Source organism: Ambystoma mexicanum, chromosome 1q (assembly GCF_040938575.1).
Source record: "Ambystoma mexicanum isolate Mex_15411 chromosome 1q, UKY_AmexF1_1, whole genome shotgun sequence".
Classification (NCBI taxonomy): Eukaryota; Metazoa; Chordata; class Amphibia; order Caudata; family Ambystomatidae; genus Ambystoma; species Ambystoma mexicanum.
In genome coordinates, this window is record NC_090922.1 from 235,255,214 (window position 1) to 235,273,907 (window position 18,694).

Consider the following 18,694-nt stretch of genomic DNA (forward strand, 5'->3'; position numbering starts at 1 on the left):
GCTGGTGGCAGTGGTTTACTTTTTACTACCATTATGGGATTTTACAGCGGCCTGCGTTCGCAGCCATGGTAAAGCACCAAACTGCAAAAATAGTAGAGGGGTGACGGCAGGGAAGCTGAAGCTGCGGGTTCTGGGAACAGCTAGGAGGTTAGAGTAGGGGGAATCTGGAAGGTCTAAAGGAGGCTGGTTTAGTGATTATGCATGACAAGTAGGGGGGCGGGCAAGTTCATAAAGGCACTTGTGAGTCAAAGACAGGGCTTTGAATGTGATCCTCTCCTTGACTGGGAGCCAGTGTATCTGTCTTCTAAGTACCGAAATGTGTTCTTTACGCGTGAAGCCGGTGGCAGCTCTGAGCGCGTTGTTTTGAACGATTTGGAGTTTAGCAACATTCTTGGCAGAAGTGCCGATGAGTAGTGCATTACAGTAGTCAAGCCTGGAGCCAATTATGGCCCTGGTGATGGAGAGGCAGTTCTGTTGAGACAGGAAGGGTCTGACTGCGTTGATGTGTTTAGAATGATAGGCAGATGAGGAGGCTATGGCGTTGACGTGCCTTTCCATGGATAGGTCTAGTTCGAGATAAACACCTAGTGTTTTGATGGAAGGTGACACAGTGATGGGGATGTTGTCAATGGCGAAGGTGGAATCTGTGTTATCCAATTTGTTCAAAGTGGAAGGGGAACCAAATAGCAGTAGTTCGGTTTTCTCACTGTTGAGACATAGCCAGTTTTCTTTCATCCAGGATTGGATTGTTGTGTAGATGGAATTGAGGGTGTTCTGGTCGGCTTGGTTATCACCCGAGAGGGGGATGAGTACCTGGGTGTCATCAGCATAGTTTGTGTACGAGATGCCCAGGGAGTCCAAGATTATGAACAGTGGCCTCGTGAAGAGGTTGTACAGGGTGGGGGCAGTGTAGGAGCCTTGCGGGAACCCACACTTGATGGTGCTGGGGTTGGCGCTTGAAGAGTCAGAGAAGACTTTCATTGCTCTGTCCTTAAGAAATGAGTCAATCCATTTGCAAGCTCTATAATTCTAACGGACTGATAAATTAATAATTGTTTAGTCAAGAAACCTTGTGTATAAGTGTTTATTTGAATACTTGTCACTGAATTTCGGTGCAACTCCCCTACAGCTCACGTTGACCCCTCTTGAGATAAGCCTGGTGGCTCAACACGCTACCAACCTGTGTAGTACAGACTTATACTAAAGGTTGGGTTCCTATTGCCAGGTGGTCAGGGTTGTTTTAATGCACCCATAGGGTACTGCATACAATCGGTAAGCGGCACCCCATGGATACTACAGAGAGGATCCAGGGGTCTGCTAACTTCTGAATCCAAAACTGTGCGTGAAGGACAAGCCTGCACCCCACCGGAGACACGTGGACCCGAAGAGACGTGTGATGCCTTCTTTCCCTCTGTGGCTGCTGAGGAAGAGGGCGGCTGAAAAAAGTCCTTGCTCCCCACCCTTTTGTTATTTGCGCCAGTGCTGACTTGGAGAACGGTCAGGCTGCCTGGGCCTCTGTTCTTGGAAGCCACGCAACACCCCCCTCCCAAACGCCCGCCCCTTGTCTGAGCATTGATGTGACCGAGTGTACGCCTTGGGCGTGGCCTTTGTGAGGATAAAGACTTTGCAGTTTGCGGACTGTTTTTCTTTTTATCTAGCTCCTCATTGGTGGAGTGAAAGCGGTCACCACCCTTCAATGGAAGGACCAATATGTGTTCCTGGACGTCTGGGTTAAATTTAGTAGCCCGAAGCCAGTCAGTCCTCATGTCCGTGGTGATGCATAGGGCCCGGCCAGAGGTGTCAATGTGGGCCACGGTGGGCTCCATGATGTCTGGTGCCACCATTTTAGCCTCTGCCAATCCCACCCTGAAACGTGACTGGCTCTACACCAGAAGTTCTGAAAGGAAGCCGGCTATTTTCCACCAAAGCCTCTGGTTAACAGCTGGCAGAATGGCATCCGTGTTGGATTGACGAAGATGCAGCAAAGTGTTGGAATAAAGCTTTTTCCTGTATGCCTCCAAGATCTACTCCTCTTTGCCTAGCAGTGCTGAGGAGGAGGCGACAGGACGACTGAGGCTTTCAGTACAGGGACGCCGCAGCAATCACCGAAGAGTGTGTTTGAGAGTGGGCCGAAAGCAAGAGTGGATCCCCTCTGTTTGCCTATACTTGGCGTCCAGGCAATGATTGACAGGCTAGGCCGAGTGAGGTTTGAGCCACCCCTTTTTGGCCAAGGCGACAACGTCCTTCTGCATCGGGATCCCTGTTCTAGCAGCGGGGCATAGAGTGAGGACTTCGCCAAGTACCCCCACCTGCGGTTGTTCGACTTTGGGTTGAGGAAGGCCCAAGCACTCTGCCAGACCTCCGATTCGTACGTGGAAGGCCTTGGTTGACGATGGTGTGTCGGGGTAGTCTTCCTAGTCTTTTCTACGAGGGCGTCCGGCTGGTCGGGAATTGAAGGAGCCAGCGTGGGCAGCAGGGGCTGCACCCGGTCCGGCGGCGCTGGCGCCAAAAGGATGAATTACTATAGGTGCAGGCGGAGGGGCCGTAGCATATCCCTGATTAAATCCTTAAGGATGGACCCCATCTGAGGAGATCTCATGAGCGTGAGGAACTTTTCAAAGAAACTGTCCTCACAGGCCAGTGGGGTGGCGAGGTGATATTGACGGGGTATCAGGCGGCTGCTGAGGCCGGTGCGTGCTCTGTCTAGCTGTTTGCAGGGCCCTGCACTGCTGATGGATGAGCTGTAGGCCACGTATCTAGTTGAAACCAGTCCCACCTTGTAACTCGTTCTCCCACCTGCTCTGGAAGGTATCTGACGAGCAGCCATCTTGTCTGGCGCAGCGGCCATCTTGTCAAGCTGCATCCCACGTGCTGAAGTCGTGGTGTTTGGCTCACTGGGCCCGGCCTCCTCCAGGACTCTTGGCGATGGAGCATGAGACCTACCCTGCACCTCAGGCCGAGGCCTGGTAGGTGTGTCGCCCTCGGCAGAGTTGCCGGTACAAGGGTGTACACCCGGTAAAAGAACCTTGCAGTCCCTCAGCACTGTCTCTGGAAAAATCTAAAGACCCCTCCCCCCCCCTCGGCCGGTCGGCCAGTAGCTGAATCCGCCTCGGTACCAGTGCGAGAACCTGAGAGGTCCCTCCCGTCTGGGCGTTGCATTGGAAAGGAGTCGCCCTTGCGGTGTGCGCTGGAAAACTGCCCTCCCTTGGGCCTTGACTTATGTCTGACGAGGTCCTTCAAGTCCTTTGGAGGTGACTTCAAAGAGCTCCCTTCACCTAGCTAGTCTGTTCTTCAAAGCACACAAAGACAGTGCGTCACACACTGTGCAACCCTCCCATCCGTGGTCGGGGCTAAGGAAGTGGAGGCAAAGAGCGTGGGGATCAGATGTAGGGAACAGCCCTTCACATGCGGGACACCTGCTGAAGTAGACATGTGTCAGGGAGGAGCGTGGCGCCAGTGGAACGAGTACCTGAATGATAAAACACGACAAAAAAGGCACAAGAAAGTATCCGGGGAGATCGTATGGTATTACATGGCCTAAGCCAAACCCAGGAGCGCTGGTGAAATCGCCCTGTTCCCGTCGATGCGGAAAAGGGCTGAGGAGTGGCGCCGGTGGGCGAAGTTAGGGGAGCGCCTTTAAATTTAAAGGGGAAGAAGGTTTTTTTCTGGTGAAAAATGTTCTGTCTCCCGTCCCTAGCGAGGGACGCCCATACAGTATGGAGGAAAGGGGACGGGACATAAGTACATAAAACTAAGAATATGGGACGAAGTAATCAAACATTTAAAATAAAGGCAGAAAGGGTAGAACCCTTTATAGACCACATTTTAGAAAAGGGAGTGACTAGGTGTGTTTTATAGTCTGAAGGGTATTAAGGTTAAAAAAGACCAAAAATGTGGATTCTTACCCACCCATATACATTCTGGAAACAACTATGACTGGCTTTCATGGTCAAGTCTACCCAACTTGCTTTATGAAAAGGGGTAAAAGGTTACTCTATTTCGTTTTTATTCAGTACTGTAATGATGAGTTGTTAGTGTACATTACCATCTACAGGCAAGTTGATTCCACTTCAGACAGTACCATATAAAAGCATTCATTCACATTTTTAAAATAAATGTAAGGTGGAAGAGCCTTGCTCTTAGAAATAAACACACCGTATTCTCTCAGAGTCAGACGGGTGTGGCATGTGATGCCAGGCAGCCAGTTCCATGTCTTGCTGATATACTTGCTCCTTAGTAAGCGGTACTGGGCCTAATGGGCACACACCAAGCGAGAGTGGGATGTTCACTTCAGAGAGCTGCATGGGTGGCGGAATGGATGCTGGCTGAGCGGTTGAGCTTGTAATCAGTAGATCTGCAAAGAGGAACAGAATGGTTGAAAAATAAAAATTCACAAGACTACACATAAGGAAGCGCAGCAAACAGAGTACACAGTTACAGACTACTTCAAAGAAAAACAAAAAAAAAGAAAGACCTTTAAATAATATCAAGGAAGAGGACTTGGAATAGTTACTAGAGTGCCTCTGAAAAATGTTTACAAGTTTATATATTGATTCAAAGAGTAACTATGTGTTGTGTTAAACCACAAAATAAGCCTCTTCCTAGAACGGTGTATATACATGTGCTTTGGCAGGGACATTTTCTATTTATATCCTATGTTGTCGAGGAATGAAACAAATAGGTGGCGGCTTGTAGGTGAAGCTGCCAGCAAAAGAGAAAAGGTTTTTTGAAGCCCTCACCATGGAGGCAAAACCTCCAGGGTTTGCACAGTATGTCCACTGACCACAGCCAGACAGGGTGAGGCCTATGCACCCATACAAACTTTGATGGGCGGAAACTGGCAGGTCCATCTCCCTTACTGAAATTACACTAGAAACCACTTCTAGGGTTCCTAGGTCGGCTGGGCCCACTTCCTTCGATCATTGGTCCTGTTGCTGTGGGTCTTGTGGCCACAGAGTCCAGAGGAGAAATTACTGGAAGCTTCTTGGAAAATCTCTACAGGGGGGTGTAGCTACGGCTCAGCATAGACATCTCGAACCGCTCATGCTTTGGATGCCTCACTCAGACTTCAGAATGGATTTCAGCACCAATACATACCACATACAATACAGGCCTTGCATACCCCAAGTCCCTCGCCTTTCTTTCTCCCCATTCTCAGCACCCAAGGGAAAACAGGTTCTAAAAAAAGGAGCACCACGTGCCAAAAGGAGAGTCTGACAGTCTTATTATTATGAATATTATTTTCTTTTACTAGGCCAAAAGTGAGCTACAACAGGAATCAAGAAACATGAACCTTGCTCAGGTGACCTCTTGAATAGGGATTATTGTATGGACCTGCAAGCCTTGTCTAGCAAGGAACATCAGAAAGTCCATTACCATTTGTACCAAGCCTCTAATCTTCCCCATATGCACGCCAAGATAGTATAAGGCCCGTGTGCAACATCACCTCCATAACCTCATCCATCAGTTCCCATTCCTTCTACCTCAGTCTCTCAAGGGCCATGCATGCAAAGCGAGGGACCCCAGGTTTGGGTGAAGCATCAGACCTTCCAACTGTGACAAGAGGTCAGGCCTTCAAGAATGACAGCGAGTTGGGCAAATACCCAACTCAAGAAGGTCCAGGTACCATATCCTTCTTGCCCAATCAGGGCAGTTAGGATCAGGTGAGCTCGAAACCTTCTCAACCTGTGGGATAATTGGAAAGGGAGGAACAAATAATGGAGGTTGAAGACCCAGTCCACTAGAAAGGTGTTCAGCGCATCCCTCTGGGGGAATGCCCTTGAATAGAAATGCTTGCATTTCAAATTGTCCCTCATAGCAAACGTATCGACTCTCTGGGTTCCCCAAAGAGCGAAGATCACTGAAAGGACTTGCACAGATCTCACACACTCGTGAGATACCGAACCCTTCCTGCTCAAGGCATCCGCTATCTGGTTCTCTGTCCCTGCTAGATGATCCACAGATAAAGATGATGTTCTCCAACACACAGAACCAAAGCAACACAGAAGCAGCAACCAAGCATCCCTCGTTATTCGTGGTAGAGCATGGCCACTGTGTTACCCGGACCAAACCATTCTTCCCCAGAGAGAAGGCACAAAAGCTGTCCGAGCTAATCTGACTGATCGCAGCTCCAGCGGATTGATGTGCCAAATGGCACTCCACCCGGAGCCAAAGCCAGCTCACCTAGAGAACAGATCCACGCAATGAGCAATCCAGCCTTTCAAGGATGTGTCTGTAACCACTTAAAACTATGGCCAAGGCACCCAGATTGGGTACCTTGCCATCAATTCTCCCTGTTGGTCCACTGTCCTTGAGACTCAAAGGATGTCGGTCATTTTGCCCAGCTAGTGCAACCATTGTGCCCACAGTAGTCGCTGAAAGGAGTGCACCCAAAGCTTGCCCTCCGGCATCAAGCAAATGCAGGAGGCCATGAGGTCCTGGAGGCAGAATGATGCCGATGGGGAAAAGCCTACCCTACCCGAGTGACCAGGATCGCTCCAATGAACTGAAGCCTCTGTGTTGGTGTTATCTGAGAATACTGGACATTTAGGGAGCAGCCCAAGCTGTGCAGTAGCGAGCAAGTGCTCTTGAGATGCCTCAAAACCTGCTGTGGCAAACAACCTCGGATGAGCCAGTCTTTGAATTCTGGGAAGACAAAGACTCTGGATCTCCAAAGGTGAGCCAACACCGTTGCTATCAGCTTGATGAAGCATTCTGGGTGCGCCGGTCAGGCAAAAAGGAATCGCCTTAAAATTGTAATGAGGGTCCCCTATGACAAATCTCATAAAGTGCCTGTTTCACCGGTGAACAGGAGCATTAAAATAGGTACCCTGCCAGTTTAGCGACACCAACAAATCCTGGGACTGCAGAGTCTGGAGGATATCTTGCAGTGTTGCCCTCCTGAATTTGTATTTTCATAGGCACTTGTTAAAGGACCTGTGGTCCAGTGTTAGGAAATGATGCTAATAATTACTTGTTTTTATATAGCGCTACAAACCCGCAGGTATCGGAGCGCTGCAATAACAGTTATTATCCCACAGCGTGGTATTCAATTTATCAACCACGGAAGGATGGAAGGATGAGCTGGCCTCGCCGGGATTCGAACCGCGCCAGCAGGCTAAGCACGGATGTCAGAACAAGCGCTCAACTCACTGTGCTATCTGACCGGCTAGGAAAGATTTCTCGTTTGACAACTTTACACCCATAGCTCTATGGTCCTCCAAATGTTTACTTTTGGACTGGTCCTGACATTTTACTGGAAAGTGAAGGCCTTTTGTTGATTTTATTATGGGGAAACTTATCAGTCCTTTCGACTATCAGGTACAATGTTTCCCCTTTTGACTTTTACACTAACTTTTTAACATTGCACACATCTTACAATGCAGTGAAATGGGGATACTTGTGCATCACCCTAGCTTTTTAAAATTGGGAATTTTGGTTACTTTTATATGTGCCTGTTAGGCAAAGTTTGTATGCAGTACCCTCTGGGAACACTACACACAACTGACTACAGGTATAGGAAAACCAACCTTTGGTATAAGCTTGTACCACAGTTTTGGTAGCGTGTTCAGCAGCCAGGCTCATCTCAAGAGGGGTCAATGTGAGCTATAGGGGAGTTACACAGAGATTCACAGTGACAAGTATTCAAATAAACTCTTACTCAAGGTTTCTTGAATAAACAATTATTAATTTATCAGTCAGTTAGAATAAGCCATCTTCAGAAGGGAGCATTATAATAGTAACGCACAAATACACTTCAATACTGTACACTCAGTTTCTAAATCAGTAAAGACCCTTTTGGGATGGCCCACAGATCCAACCTACACCCTCATGTGACTTCAATAGCTAGGGTGCTGGGGACATTAATATCCTACTGTTTGCATTTAGAATACTGTTATAAATTGCTAAAAGGAAAAGATTATTAGAACAAGAGACCACAAATATTCTTAAGCAGGCAAATACTTTTTTTTTTTAGCAGAGTCATTCAGAAGAACAGGCTACGCCAAAGTAAATGGGCAAACGTCTTATATAGGATGAAGCACTTCTGATAGGTAAGAAGAAAATTCTTTGCTCAATGTTTTAGACGTCTTTGAAGAAAAGAGGCTGGTTGTATTTACCTCAGAGTGCTGCAAGAACCCGGATAACCAGGGAGAGAGACACCATTCTGTGTGCTTGTCTTCAGCTACCGGAATTGAAGATTTGCCTATTCGAGCTTTTTGACCAAGTCGCAGTCAAGGAGTCTCCAGACATCCTCCCTCTTGTCCCCACGACTGAGGCTCAGGAACAGCGAGATCTGCAGGAACTGCCAGGAACAGACGTCTTCAGCTGCATCTTTTTCTTCATTGTAAGGTACTGTGAAAACCCGACCAGGGGCACTTAACTACCACTGCGAAAGTGCTTGAAACTTTGGCAATTTGCAGGACTTCTCAGCTTGTGGCCCAACATTTGAATCTTTCTTTTACAAACTACTTCTGAGAACTTTGGCAAAGACTTTTCCATTTAACTACGAGAACAGCCTCTCCTATACAAGACATTAGCCCATTGACTTTGGCCTAACCCATTGCATTGAATTGACTCCTCTGGCGAACTCAAACTATTTGCACTGTCTAAAAGTAACTAACATTCTTTTTAATAACCTATGCCTTTTTGCTCCTCCTTCAAAGTAGTTTAAATGCCTCAGAAACTGATAGTGTGAAGTATTGAAGTATATTTTTGTGTGATATAGACTGCCTCCTTCTAGTGAATGTTTTATAACTGACTGAAATAAATTAATAGGTGTTTTACCAAGAAACCTTGAGTGTAAGAGTTTATTTGAATACTTTTTAGCCCAATGTGATAGTTCAAATCTAGGTGCTACCACCATTGTTGAAGTTATGTGCTACCCTTGTATCTGAGCCCAATTGTGTTTCTAGAATTTAGGTGCCACCCCTGCATTTCAGCCCATTGTGATATATGAAATCTAGGTGCTACTGCCTCTGTTGAACTTATGTGCTACCCTCTGCATCTCTGCCTAGCGTGATATCTCAAATCTAAGTGTTGCCTACACTGCATCTCACCCAATTACGCTACTCAGAACACTGATGCTACCCCTTGCATCTTAGCTCCACGGTGTTACTTAAACTCAAAGCCTCTTCCTCAGCCAACACTAATCTTTCTATGCGGCCTAAGCCCTCCTTGACTAGGGCTAGCCCAACTCGGTACCAGCCCCGACCCCGACCGGTGTACTGGTCCAAGTACTAAGCCAACCATCCATACTTTCAACATATTTGCTGCAAACACCTAAAATGTGTCTCCTGAGCTCCAGTTAAGTTGCATGTCTCTTGCTCCTCATAAATACTACAGTACTACTTAGCATGTCACTCCTAATACCCACCACCATGCCCTCGCCCATACCTAACACTAAGTCACACAGTAGTTCTCCTCCTCAAACAGACGACCCACAATTATTGTTACACACCAGTCTCCCCCGCCCGACCACTAACAGAAACTTAGGACTTAGAGCTAGACTAGCAACGATGTATGAGCCCCTTGCCCATTATTCAGAGACTAAGAACCAAGACTGCCCGTTCTAGCCCAACTAGCGTTAAATCTTCCCCATCCCAGAACATCCCAGAATTCCAACCTTATACCTCATCACAGCCCCTCCAACCAGGACAATCTTGAACCTATACAAGACCACCCTACAACTACAAATACCAAAGCCACCGCGAGTCCCCATATCAAGGGAGCTCTAATCAACGCCAGATCGCTAGTAGCTCACGCAACAGAAATTGGAGACCTAATCCTAAAAGATGACCTCGATCTCCTTGCGATTACGGAGACCTGGTTACATCCAGCAGCAGGCCCATCGCTCATGCTTGCAGTCCCAGACAACTACTCCATCTTGAGACAAGACCGACCCAATTCTAGAGGTGGGGGTGTTGCAATTATACACAAATGTAGGCTGACCATGAGAAATGTAACCACTAATAACGTCCTCTCTTGTGAGCTACTCTCCGTTAAAGTCCCTCTTACCAATGCACAAACCCTAAATATTAATTTGATCCATCGCCCCCCAGGCCCAATTGGTACTTCTGACGAGGACATTAACACCATTTCATCTAGCAACCTCAAAAGCTCTACCCAAGTACTCACCCTAGGGGACTACAATATAGGCTTCAACGGCCCTGATGACCTAACTGCCAGTACTACTCTTAATACCCTCACTGAATTAGGATTCACCCAAAGATGCACGGAACCGACACACGTTAAGGGCAGAACACTCGATTGGGTGGCTGACCACAACTGCCTAGCTAACATCACAGACATCTCAACATTAGCCTGGACTGACCACTATCTGATATCATTCATGCTCTCGACTATCCGACTCCCACCCTTGCCTATCAGTAGGGCCCCACCCACATTCACAAGAAGAGTATTACGGTGGAGAGACTTATCCCAAACTTACTCCCCACACTCAACACACTACCCGAGAACCTGAATCCTGAGACTTTGGTCGAAGAATACAATAAAACCATGGCCACCTCGTTGGATCGAATCGCCCCCCCCTCAAACTCAGACCTAGCAAGCCTAAAACCACTTGAACAAATGGTACACACCATTCCTTTAAAGTCTAAGACAACTAAAAAGAAGTTGCAAAGTCACCTGGAAAAAACTCAAAACTCCCCTCAGCAGCTAATAAACTTAAACTCACTAAACTAGCTGACCTCTATAAAAAAAGAAATCTACCTTGCAAAAGGCTCCTCCTTTGATTCCCGCATATCCCAAGCAAAATCAATCATGAAGGAATTATTTTCCATCCTGAAAGTAGAAACCCCCATAAGCGCCTCTAGATACCTGCACCAAAGATAGAAATTGGTGTTCAGAAATCCAAAATGCCTTAGCCAACAAGATCGCTACTCTACAAAATAAATATCCTGCAAAAAAGCTTCCTTGAATGACCCCCCTGCCCCCTCCAAACTGTCTGAGAAGTCCACCTCAAGGGAAACTACCCGCTTCAACTTCACTAAAGTCTCCATATTGGAAGTAGAAAAAACTACTATGTCTCTGAAACCATCCAACTGTCAGGGCGATCTGTGCCCTGCACAGCTCATCAAATAGGCTGCCCGCGACTTGTCCCCTTTCATCACGAAATTAATCAATGCCTCCTTCTCCACTGGTTCCATCCCCACCAACCTAAAACAATCCTGGGTACTGCCATTACTAAAAAAACCCTCACTTGACCCAGCCACGCCAACTAACTATAGACCCATAACGACCGTACCATTTCTCCTAAAAATATTGGATAAGATAGCTTATATTCAAATACAGAAGTATTTGAAAGAACACAACCTATAAGGAGCCAGACAATCAAGGTTTCGGTTCACAACACAGAACTGAGACGACCCTCATCGACCTTAAAGCACAGATCGACAAGCTCAGAGATAACGGCCAAGCCGCCTTACTCCTCCTCCTCCTAGACCTCTCTGCAGCATTCAACCTGGTCGATCACACAGTCTTATGTACGCACCTACACACCTCGGCTCATTTCTCAGCTGAGGCCATTACATGGATCAGATCTTTCCTTAACGGTAGAACTAGGAGGGTCTTTTTCACCCACAGCTACAGCAGACCCTATACCCATTACTTGTGGCGTGCCACAGGGTTCCTGCGTCTCCCCCACCCTGTACAATATATTTACCAAGCCCCTTTTCGATGATCTGGATCATCTCGGTATCACCTACACCAACTACGCAGATGCCCAGATCCTCCTTTCGCTTTCTGGAGATTATGACAAGAATTTGGCCTTGGTGAATAGCGTGTACATCATCCAGGCATGGATGGCCACACATGGACTATGCCTGAATGATGATAAAACTGAACTCATGATCCTAGGTACTACCACTAGCCTAAAGAAACTAGGCCCTGCCTACTGCTCTTTTACGATGGATGGCAACACCATTAAAGTGGGACAAGAGGTCAAAACCCTAGGCTTCTACCTGGATTCCACCTTCTCCCTCAATAGACACGTGTAAGCTGATCCGCACAGCCAAACCCTTTCTGTCAGACACCAGTTGCTTGACCCTCGCTAGAGCACTAATACTGTCCCGTCTGGATTATTGCAATGCTCTCTATCTTGGGTCTTCTAAACCCATCACCAACAAACTTCAAACGCTCCAGAACAACGCTCTTAGAGCAGCTCTGAGCATCTCCAGAAGAGAGCATATTACAGCATACTGCCAACAGAACAATTGGCTCCCCATCTTGGATAAAATTATTTTAAAAACTGCCTCACTCACCCACAAATCCCTCAACAACGTTGCCCCTATTTATCTGACTGACAGATTTCATAGACAGTCCTCCTTGAGACCTACAAGAGCAACCTCTAAAGACTGCCTCTCTGTACCCAATTTCCAACGTTCTACCATTGGAGGAGGGGGGGTGGGGACAGCTTCCCAGTGAAGGCAGCTAAACTGTGGAACTCCCTACCGCCCACTTTCAGAACGGACCTGCATTATCAGAACTTCCGATCCAAGTTTATTCTATGGTTGAAAACGTAGGCACACTAAATTCATCCAGGTGCATAGTCTCTATACTCCTGTCATTTGTATATATTGTATGGCCCACTGTGTGTACCAACTTCTGCATATATGCATATATCCTGCTTTCTTTTAATATGCGTATGTACATAATGTCTGTTGTAACTAAGCTTCGCAATCTCATAAATGCTGCACACTGCTACCCGAGGGTATGCCTGCGAATTACAAATAATAAACAAACTTAATTATAGACCTCTGTAACATCCTTACAGCTCACATTCCCATCTTGAGATAAGCCTGGCAGCTCAGCGACACTACCACAAAACGGTAGTGTAGTACGGACTTCTACAAAAGGTTGGTTTTGCATACACCTGTAGTCCTAGTTGTGTGTAGTGGTCCCAAAGGGTACTGGTCAAAAACTTTGCCTAACAATAGTAACACACAAATACACTTCAATACGGTTCACTCTTAGTTTCTAAAGCAGTAAAGACCCTTTTGGGATGGCCCACAGACACAACCTACACCCGTAGGTGACTTCAATAACTAGGGTGCTGGGGAGATGGAACAAGTTACTTACCTGTAACTGTTGTTCTCCAGCATGGGTCTGGCATGGATTCACATGCTCATGAATATTCCCCGTCGTCAGGCTGGGAATCCTCGGTAAAGAAAAAACCAGTATCAGTTTCGTTTCTGATCTGTCTTTCGTAGTAATAACCAATCACTGGTCTCTGCGTCATACTGACCACAGCCAATGACTGCCCTCTACCTAAGCACCGCCTCTGGCAGCCATCTTCAGATTTGGAAGCACGTGAAGTGGCAGTATGACCAAGTGAAGAGCCGCAGAGGGGTAGGCGGGAGGGTTCGCATGTGAATCCATGCCAGACCCATGCTGGAGAACAACAGTTACAGGTAAGTAACTTGTTCCTTCTCCAGCATGGGGTCTGGCATGGATTCACATGCTCATTAATAAAGAATACATAGCAGTACACACATGCACAACCACGGGAGGTGGCAAAGGCTCAACATTAAGCATCACATCAACTCAACATTAAGCATCTTACCTCCTCACCAGGCTCACCTCAGGCGAACAGGTTGCGCAGCACTGCTTGGAAGACCCTGGACTCCTCCCTGGAATCCCGGTCGACGCAGTAGAATTTCGTGAAGGTGTGCGTCGACCTCCACGTAGCAGCCCTGCATATGTCCAGCAGGGGCACACCAGATAGGAACGCCGTGGTAGCTGCGATCGCTCTGGTGGAATGGGCTCTCGGACGGCCAGGCAGCGGTCGGTTTGCCAACCGGTGACAGTACATGATACAGCCGGAGAGCCATCTGGAGATGGAAGCCTTCGAGAGAGCCTTCCCCTGATTGACAGGTCCAAAGTTCACAAAGAGTTGTGACGTCTTCCGAAACCCCTTTGTGCGGTCCACGTAGAACTTCAGCGCTCTAGCTACATCCAGCGAGTGCAAAGTCCTTTCAGCCGGCGACGAAGGCGACGGGAAGAACACAGGTAACACCAAGGGTTCGTTGAGATGGAAGTCCGACGGTACCTTGGGCATGAAGGAGGGGTGCGTCCTGAGCACTACCCTCGTGTCGTGGAAAGTCAAGTACGGGGCCTTGCAGGAAAGGGCCTGGATCTCTCCCACTCGTCGTGCGGAGGTGATGGCCACAAGAAAAGCTGTTTTCCACGATAGAAACTTCAACGGGGCCGAGTGCAGAGGCTCGAACGGAGGTCCCATGAGCTTGGTCAGCACCACGTTGAGCTCCCACGCCGGGGCCGGAGCCTTCACCGGCGGGAACGATCTGAACAGTCCCTTCATGAACTCTTTCACCAGACGATGAGACCACAAGGACGTCCGCCCCGTGGTTCTGGTGTATCGGGAGATCGCAGCAAGATGAATCTTGATGGACGCGTGTGCCAAACCAGCTTTGGCCAGCGTCAGCAGGTACGGCAGTACTTGGGGAGCCGTAATCCGTAGAGGGTTAATCTTCTGTGCGTGGCACCAGACAGAGAACCTCTTCCATTTGTGTCCGTAGCATTTAAGAGTCGAGGACGCCCTGGCCTTTGCAAGAACCTCTCTGCAATCGGCCGGTATGTCGTATCCTCCAAACTCTAGCGCTGCAGGAGCCAGGCCTGCAAGTTCAGCGACTTCGGGTCGTGGTGGAGGATGGCGCCTCCTTCCCTGGAGAGTAGATCCGCGTCCGCCGGCAGCTTGATCGGCGGGGACGCTGACAAGTCCAGAAGGTCCGGGAACCATATCTGCCTCGGCCACGCAGGTGCGACGAGGATCATCCTGCACCGTGACCTCTTGAGCTGGTTGACGAGCCGGATTAGCAGAGGCAAGGGAGGGAACGCGTAGAGGAACAGGCCCTCCCAGGGGAACGAGAAAGCATCGCCCATGCTCCTCGTCTGGGGAAACCTGCTGGCGAACCTCCGGCACTTGGTGTTCGTCGCCGTCGCGAACAGGTCGATCTGGGGTGTGCCCCACCGTCGGAAGAGGCGATCCACCAGATCCTGCCGTAGTTCCCACTCGTGGCACGAGCGCAGCTCCCTGCTGAGTGAGTCGGCGATGGTGTTTTTTATCCCTGCCAGATGAAACGGCACCAGAAAAATCCCTTGGGCGACGGCCCAATGCCACAGGTCCTGCGCCTCCTTGGACAGCGCTGGGGACCTGGTTCCGCCCTGTTTCCTGATGTAAAACATGGTGGTGGTGTTGTCGGTGAAGATCCTCACCACCTTGCCCTTGAGGGACGGAAGGAAGGACCTGAGGGCCCAAAACACTGCACGGAGCTCCAGGACATTGATATGCAGGGACTTCTCCGTCGGGAGCCAGAGTCCCCTCGCGTGCAGATTTTCGGTGTGCGCTCCCCACCCTTCCAGGGAGGCATCCATGGTCACAGTCTCCTGGTGGGCTGGGGTCTGGAAGTCCATGCCCGCCGTCAGATGCGCGCGGGTGCCCCACCACCGTATCGCTCGTCGGAAACTCTCGTCTTCCTTAAAGACGTTCTGCAGCTGGCATCCAGGGCAGACCCTGAACAGCTTTCCGGGCGTAGAGCTTCCCTTCTCCTGGGCCATCTCCGAGACCGGGCCTGAGAAGCTTCTGGAGTCCTCCGAAGTGTAGCTCGACGAAATCTTCACCCTTGAGGGGCACAGACGAATCCGACACGGGTCCCCGTTGATCGGATGTAGGATCGGTGGAGCTTGAGGCTCTTTTGACCGAAAGAATTGAAGTTTTTTGTGAAAAAGCGCGAAAAATAGCACTAACGCTCGAGAGCAATAGCACGAGGATCCCAACACATGAACGTGCGGTAAAAATCTGAAGATGGCTGCCAGAGGCGGTGCTTAGGTAGAGGGCAGTCATTGGCTGTGGTCAGTATGACGCAGAGACCAGTGATTGGTTATTACTACGAAAGACAGATCAGAAACGAAACTGATACTGGTTTTTTCTTTACCGAGGATTCCCAGCCTGACGACGGGGAATATTCATGAGCATGTGAATCCATGCCAGACCCCATGCTGGAGAATAATATCTTACTGTTGGCATTTAGAATACTTAGAAGTTTGAAAAGGGAAAAGGTTATTAAAAAAACAAGAGTGATCCACAAATATTCTAAAGCAGGCAAATACTTTTGAATCCTCCCATAAGTGTCATACAATTCAATAGGCTAAGCCAAAGTCAATGGGCAAAAGTCTTGTATAGGATGAAGCACTTCTGGTAAGTAAATGGAAAAGTCTTTGCACAAGTTGTTAGGAGTCTTTGATGAAAAGAAGAATCAAATGTAGAGCTAGAAGCTGATTCGACTTGTGAGAGTCGTAGAAGTTGTAAGCGCTCTACAGTAACAGGACTGTTCCAGAGACTCAGTCGTGGGGACAAGAGGGAGGACGTCGGGGGACTCCTGAAATGCACTGCGACTGTCAAAACTCGCAACCAGCAACCTTCACTTTCAGTGGCTGTTCAGTGTTTCAGCTCCTTGCGTCTACCGCAAATAGCAACACTGCAGTTTCTGGCTGTCGAGATGGACTTTCCTTGCTTCTGGGGTCGCGCACTCCATTGAGGGGGCTCAGGCTCAGTCAGTCTTGCTTCTTGGGAGTCCGGAGGATCTTCCAAAAGCTGTAGGACAGCTTAAAAGCAATGCACACAAACTGATGTTCCTCTCCATGGCTATACGGTTTCCAGCAGCAACTCTGCAAATTCGAACCAGCTCCGAGATGGATGTCCAGGTGGCTTGCTTTGGAGTTGATTGGTCCGACCAACTCGAAGGGAGAAGTCATCCGTGCAGGGGCTTCTCTGTCGATGCAAACTTGGCATTTTGGCACTGCAGCAGGGCTTCATCGGGCAAACCAAAGGTCCAGGAGTTGCAGCAGGCGTCCTCTTCAAGTTCTTCTTTGGTTCCTTTGGCCACTGGTGGACTCTGTCTTCCAAGCCAAAAGACTTGCCTTTTATTCAGTTCTCTCCCATTCATTCCAGCCTAGCTGTCAGTCACCGAGCAGGGTGACTGTCCTTGCCGGACAGTGAGCCAGCCAGCCAATCGCCACAGAGTGCATTTGGGTCTCCTAGGAGACTAAGCACAGGGAGTTTCGTGCACCTCCCTCACTTCCTGCTCCCCAAGACACTCTGGAGCCAGAGACGGGCTTCACTCGTGAATCCTAATGTACAAAGAGCCCAAACCTGGTTTGGCGCACAGAGTAAATCTCAAGAAAGCCCTTTCCATAAAGAAATGGCAAACAAAAAAACAAGGGGCAATTTTGACAAAGATGGCTCCCGTGTGAGCTTTACTGTAGCTCGGAACGCAGCCTGCGATGAATACACACCATGGTAGTTCAAACTAAACCACTGCCACCAGCCATTCAGTGAGAAAAGGGTAAAACAAAAAATGTTACATGAGAAGCTAGACTAAGGGGATACTAGGTAACCCCTCCAGCACTCTATTGTAAGATAGTGTGTGCTTGGTCTAGAAAGTTACAATGGTAAGTGAAGTCAATTTTATTTTACTGCTCTGGGAAACAGTAGTTCATCCCAGTAGTTCATCCCAGAGAAGGTATTTAAACCTTGGGAAATTTGGAAGATTTCCCTGTGTCATTGCACTGAAGGTGCTGTGTGACAATATAAAAGATGATGCCTATGGAGTTTGTCAAGACTCCACAACCAAAAGAAAAACAGTGTACAAAATCACATTAAAATCCATGAGAGAGTGGGGAAAAAAAGGTAACGCTCTCTCCAGGTTAAAAAAATAAAGTCTTCAAAATCTTTGATTTCCCACGGTGTGTGGTTTTGGTAGCTTTTTATCAGCTCCAACAGTGAACGGTTACCCTTCGCTCGATACGCCGCGATTCTGCACTCCTGCACGCTGTTGACGGGACTTTAAGGAGTGAGATCATGTCTCTGGCGGTCCAACTGGAGCTCACCAAAGTTCTGGGAGGATTTGTGCACTGGAAGATGATGCTCTGCAATTGGGTCAAATGTCCCCTGGTATACGCGGTTTTCAGCCCTGTAAGGTGTCAGCATGTGGGGGATGGCACATTCTGCAGCTCGTCTTAGTTGGTCCCACCAGCCAAAGCGAAGGAGGAGCCCTCGTCAGAGCTCCTCAGTCAATAAGAAAATAGGGTCAGAACGCAGTGTTCTGTTTGCGGTTACTGCAACGGTATGCCGCATCTCTGGTCGTTCTTTAGCTTTGCATTTTCTGTTTGAGGTCAACTTGCCTTCTGCCTCAAGAACTTCACCTTTTATCAGGATTTCCCATTCACTCCTCTGCAAACTCTCGCTGCAGTTTACAGAAAGGGGTGGGTGGTTGTCAAATGGGGACACCCAGCCCCCCAGTGGGAACTGGTTCCATTCAGGCACATAAGCAGACTAACTCCTCTACTTAGACACAGTGGAGCATAGGCGGGACACACAAAGCATTCCAGCCAAAGGCAAAAGTCACAGACAGACCACCCCCTCTCAGAATGGTAGAAGGGCTAACAAAGGACAACCATACAAGAAATGGCAAAAAAAGAAAGGAGCCACCATGTTATAACATAGGTGACCCTTTTGTGCATAACTGTGGCTGTGAATACATTGTACGGTTTAAAAGTGCACACAAGTTGGTAGAACACGTCCACTGCCACCAGCCATAACTTTAGGGTTGGCCCTGTGGCCAAAAAGTCACAGGAGTGGAGAGAAGGGGAATACTTGGTA

At 48.4% G+C, this 18,694-nt stretch overlaps 1 protein-coding gene across 4 annotated transcripts in view; it reads right to left on the bottom strand.

Moving 5' to 3' along the window:
* Positions 1-18,694, bottom strand: part of CNOT3 (CCR4-NOT transcription complex subunit 3) — a 1,293,124-nt gene that overhangs the window by 155,947 nt on the left and 1,118,483 nt on the right. For all 4 annotated transcript variants that reach the window (XM_069637964.1, XM_069637947.1, XM_069637956.1 and 1 more), the window contains exon 16: positions 4,156-4,354. In XM_069637964.1, coding sequence (XP_069494065.1) covers positions 4,156-4,354 — 199 coding nt within the window. The remainder of the gene's footprint in view (positions 1-4,155; positions 4,355-18,694) is intronic.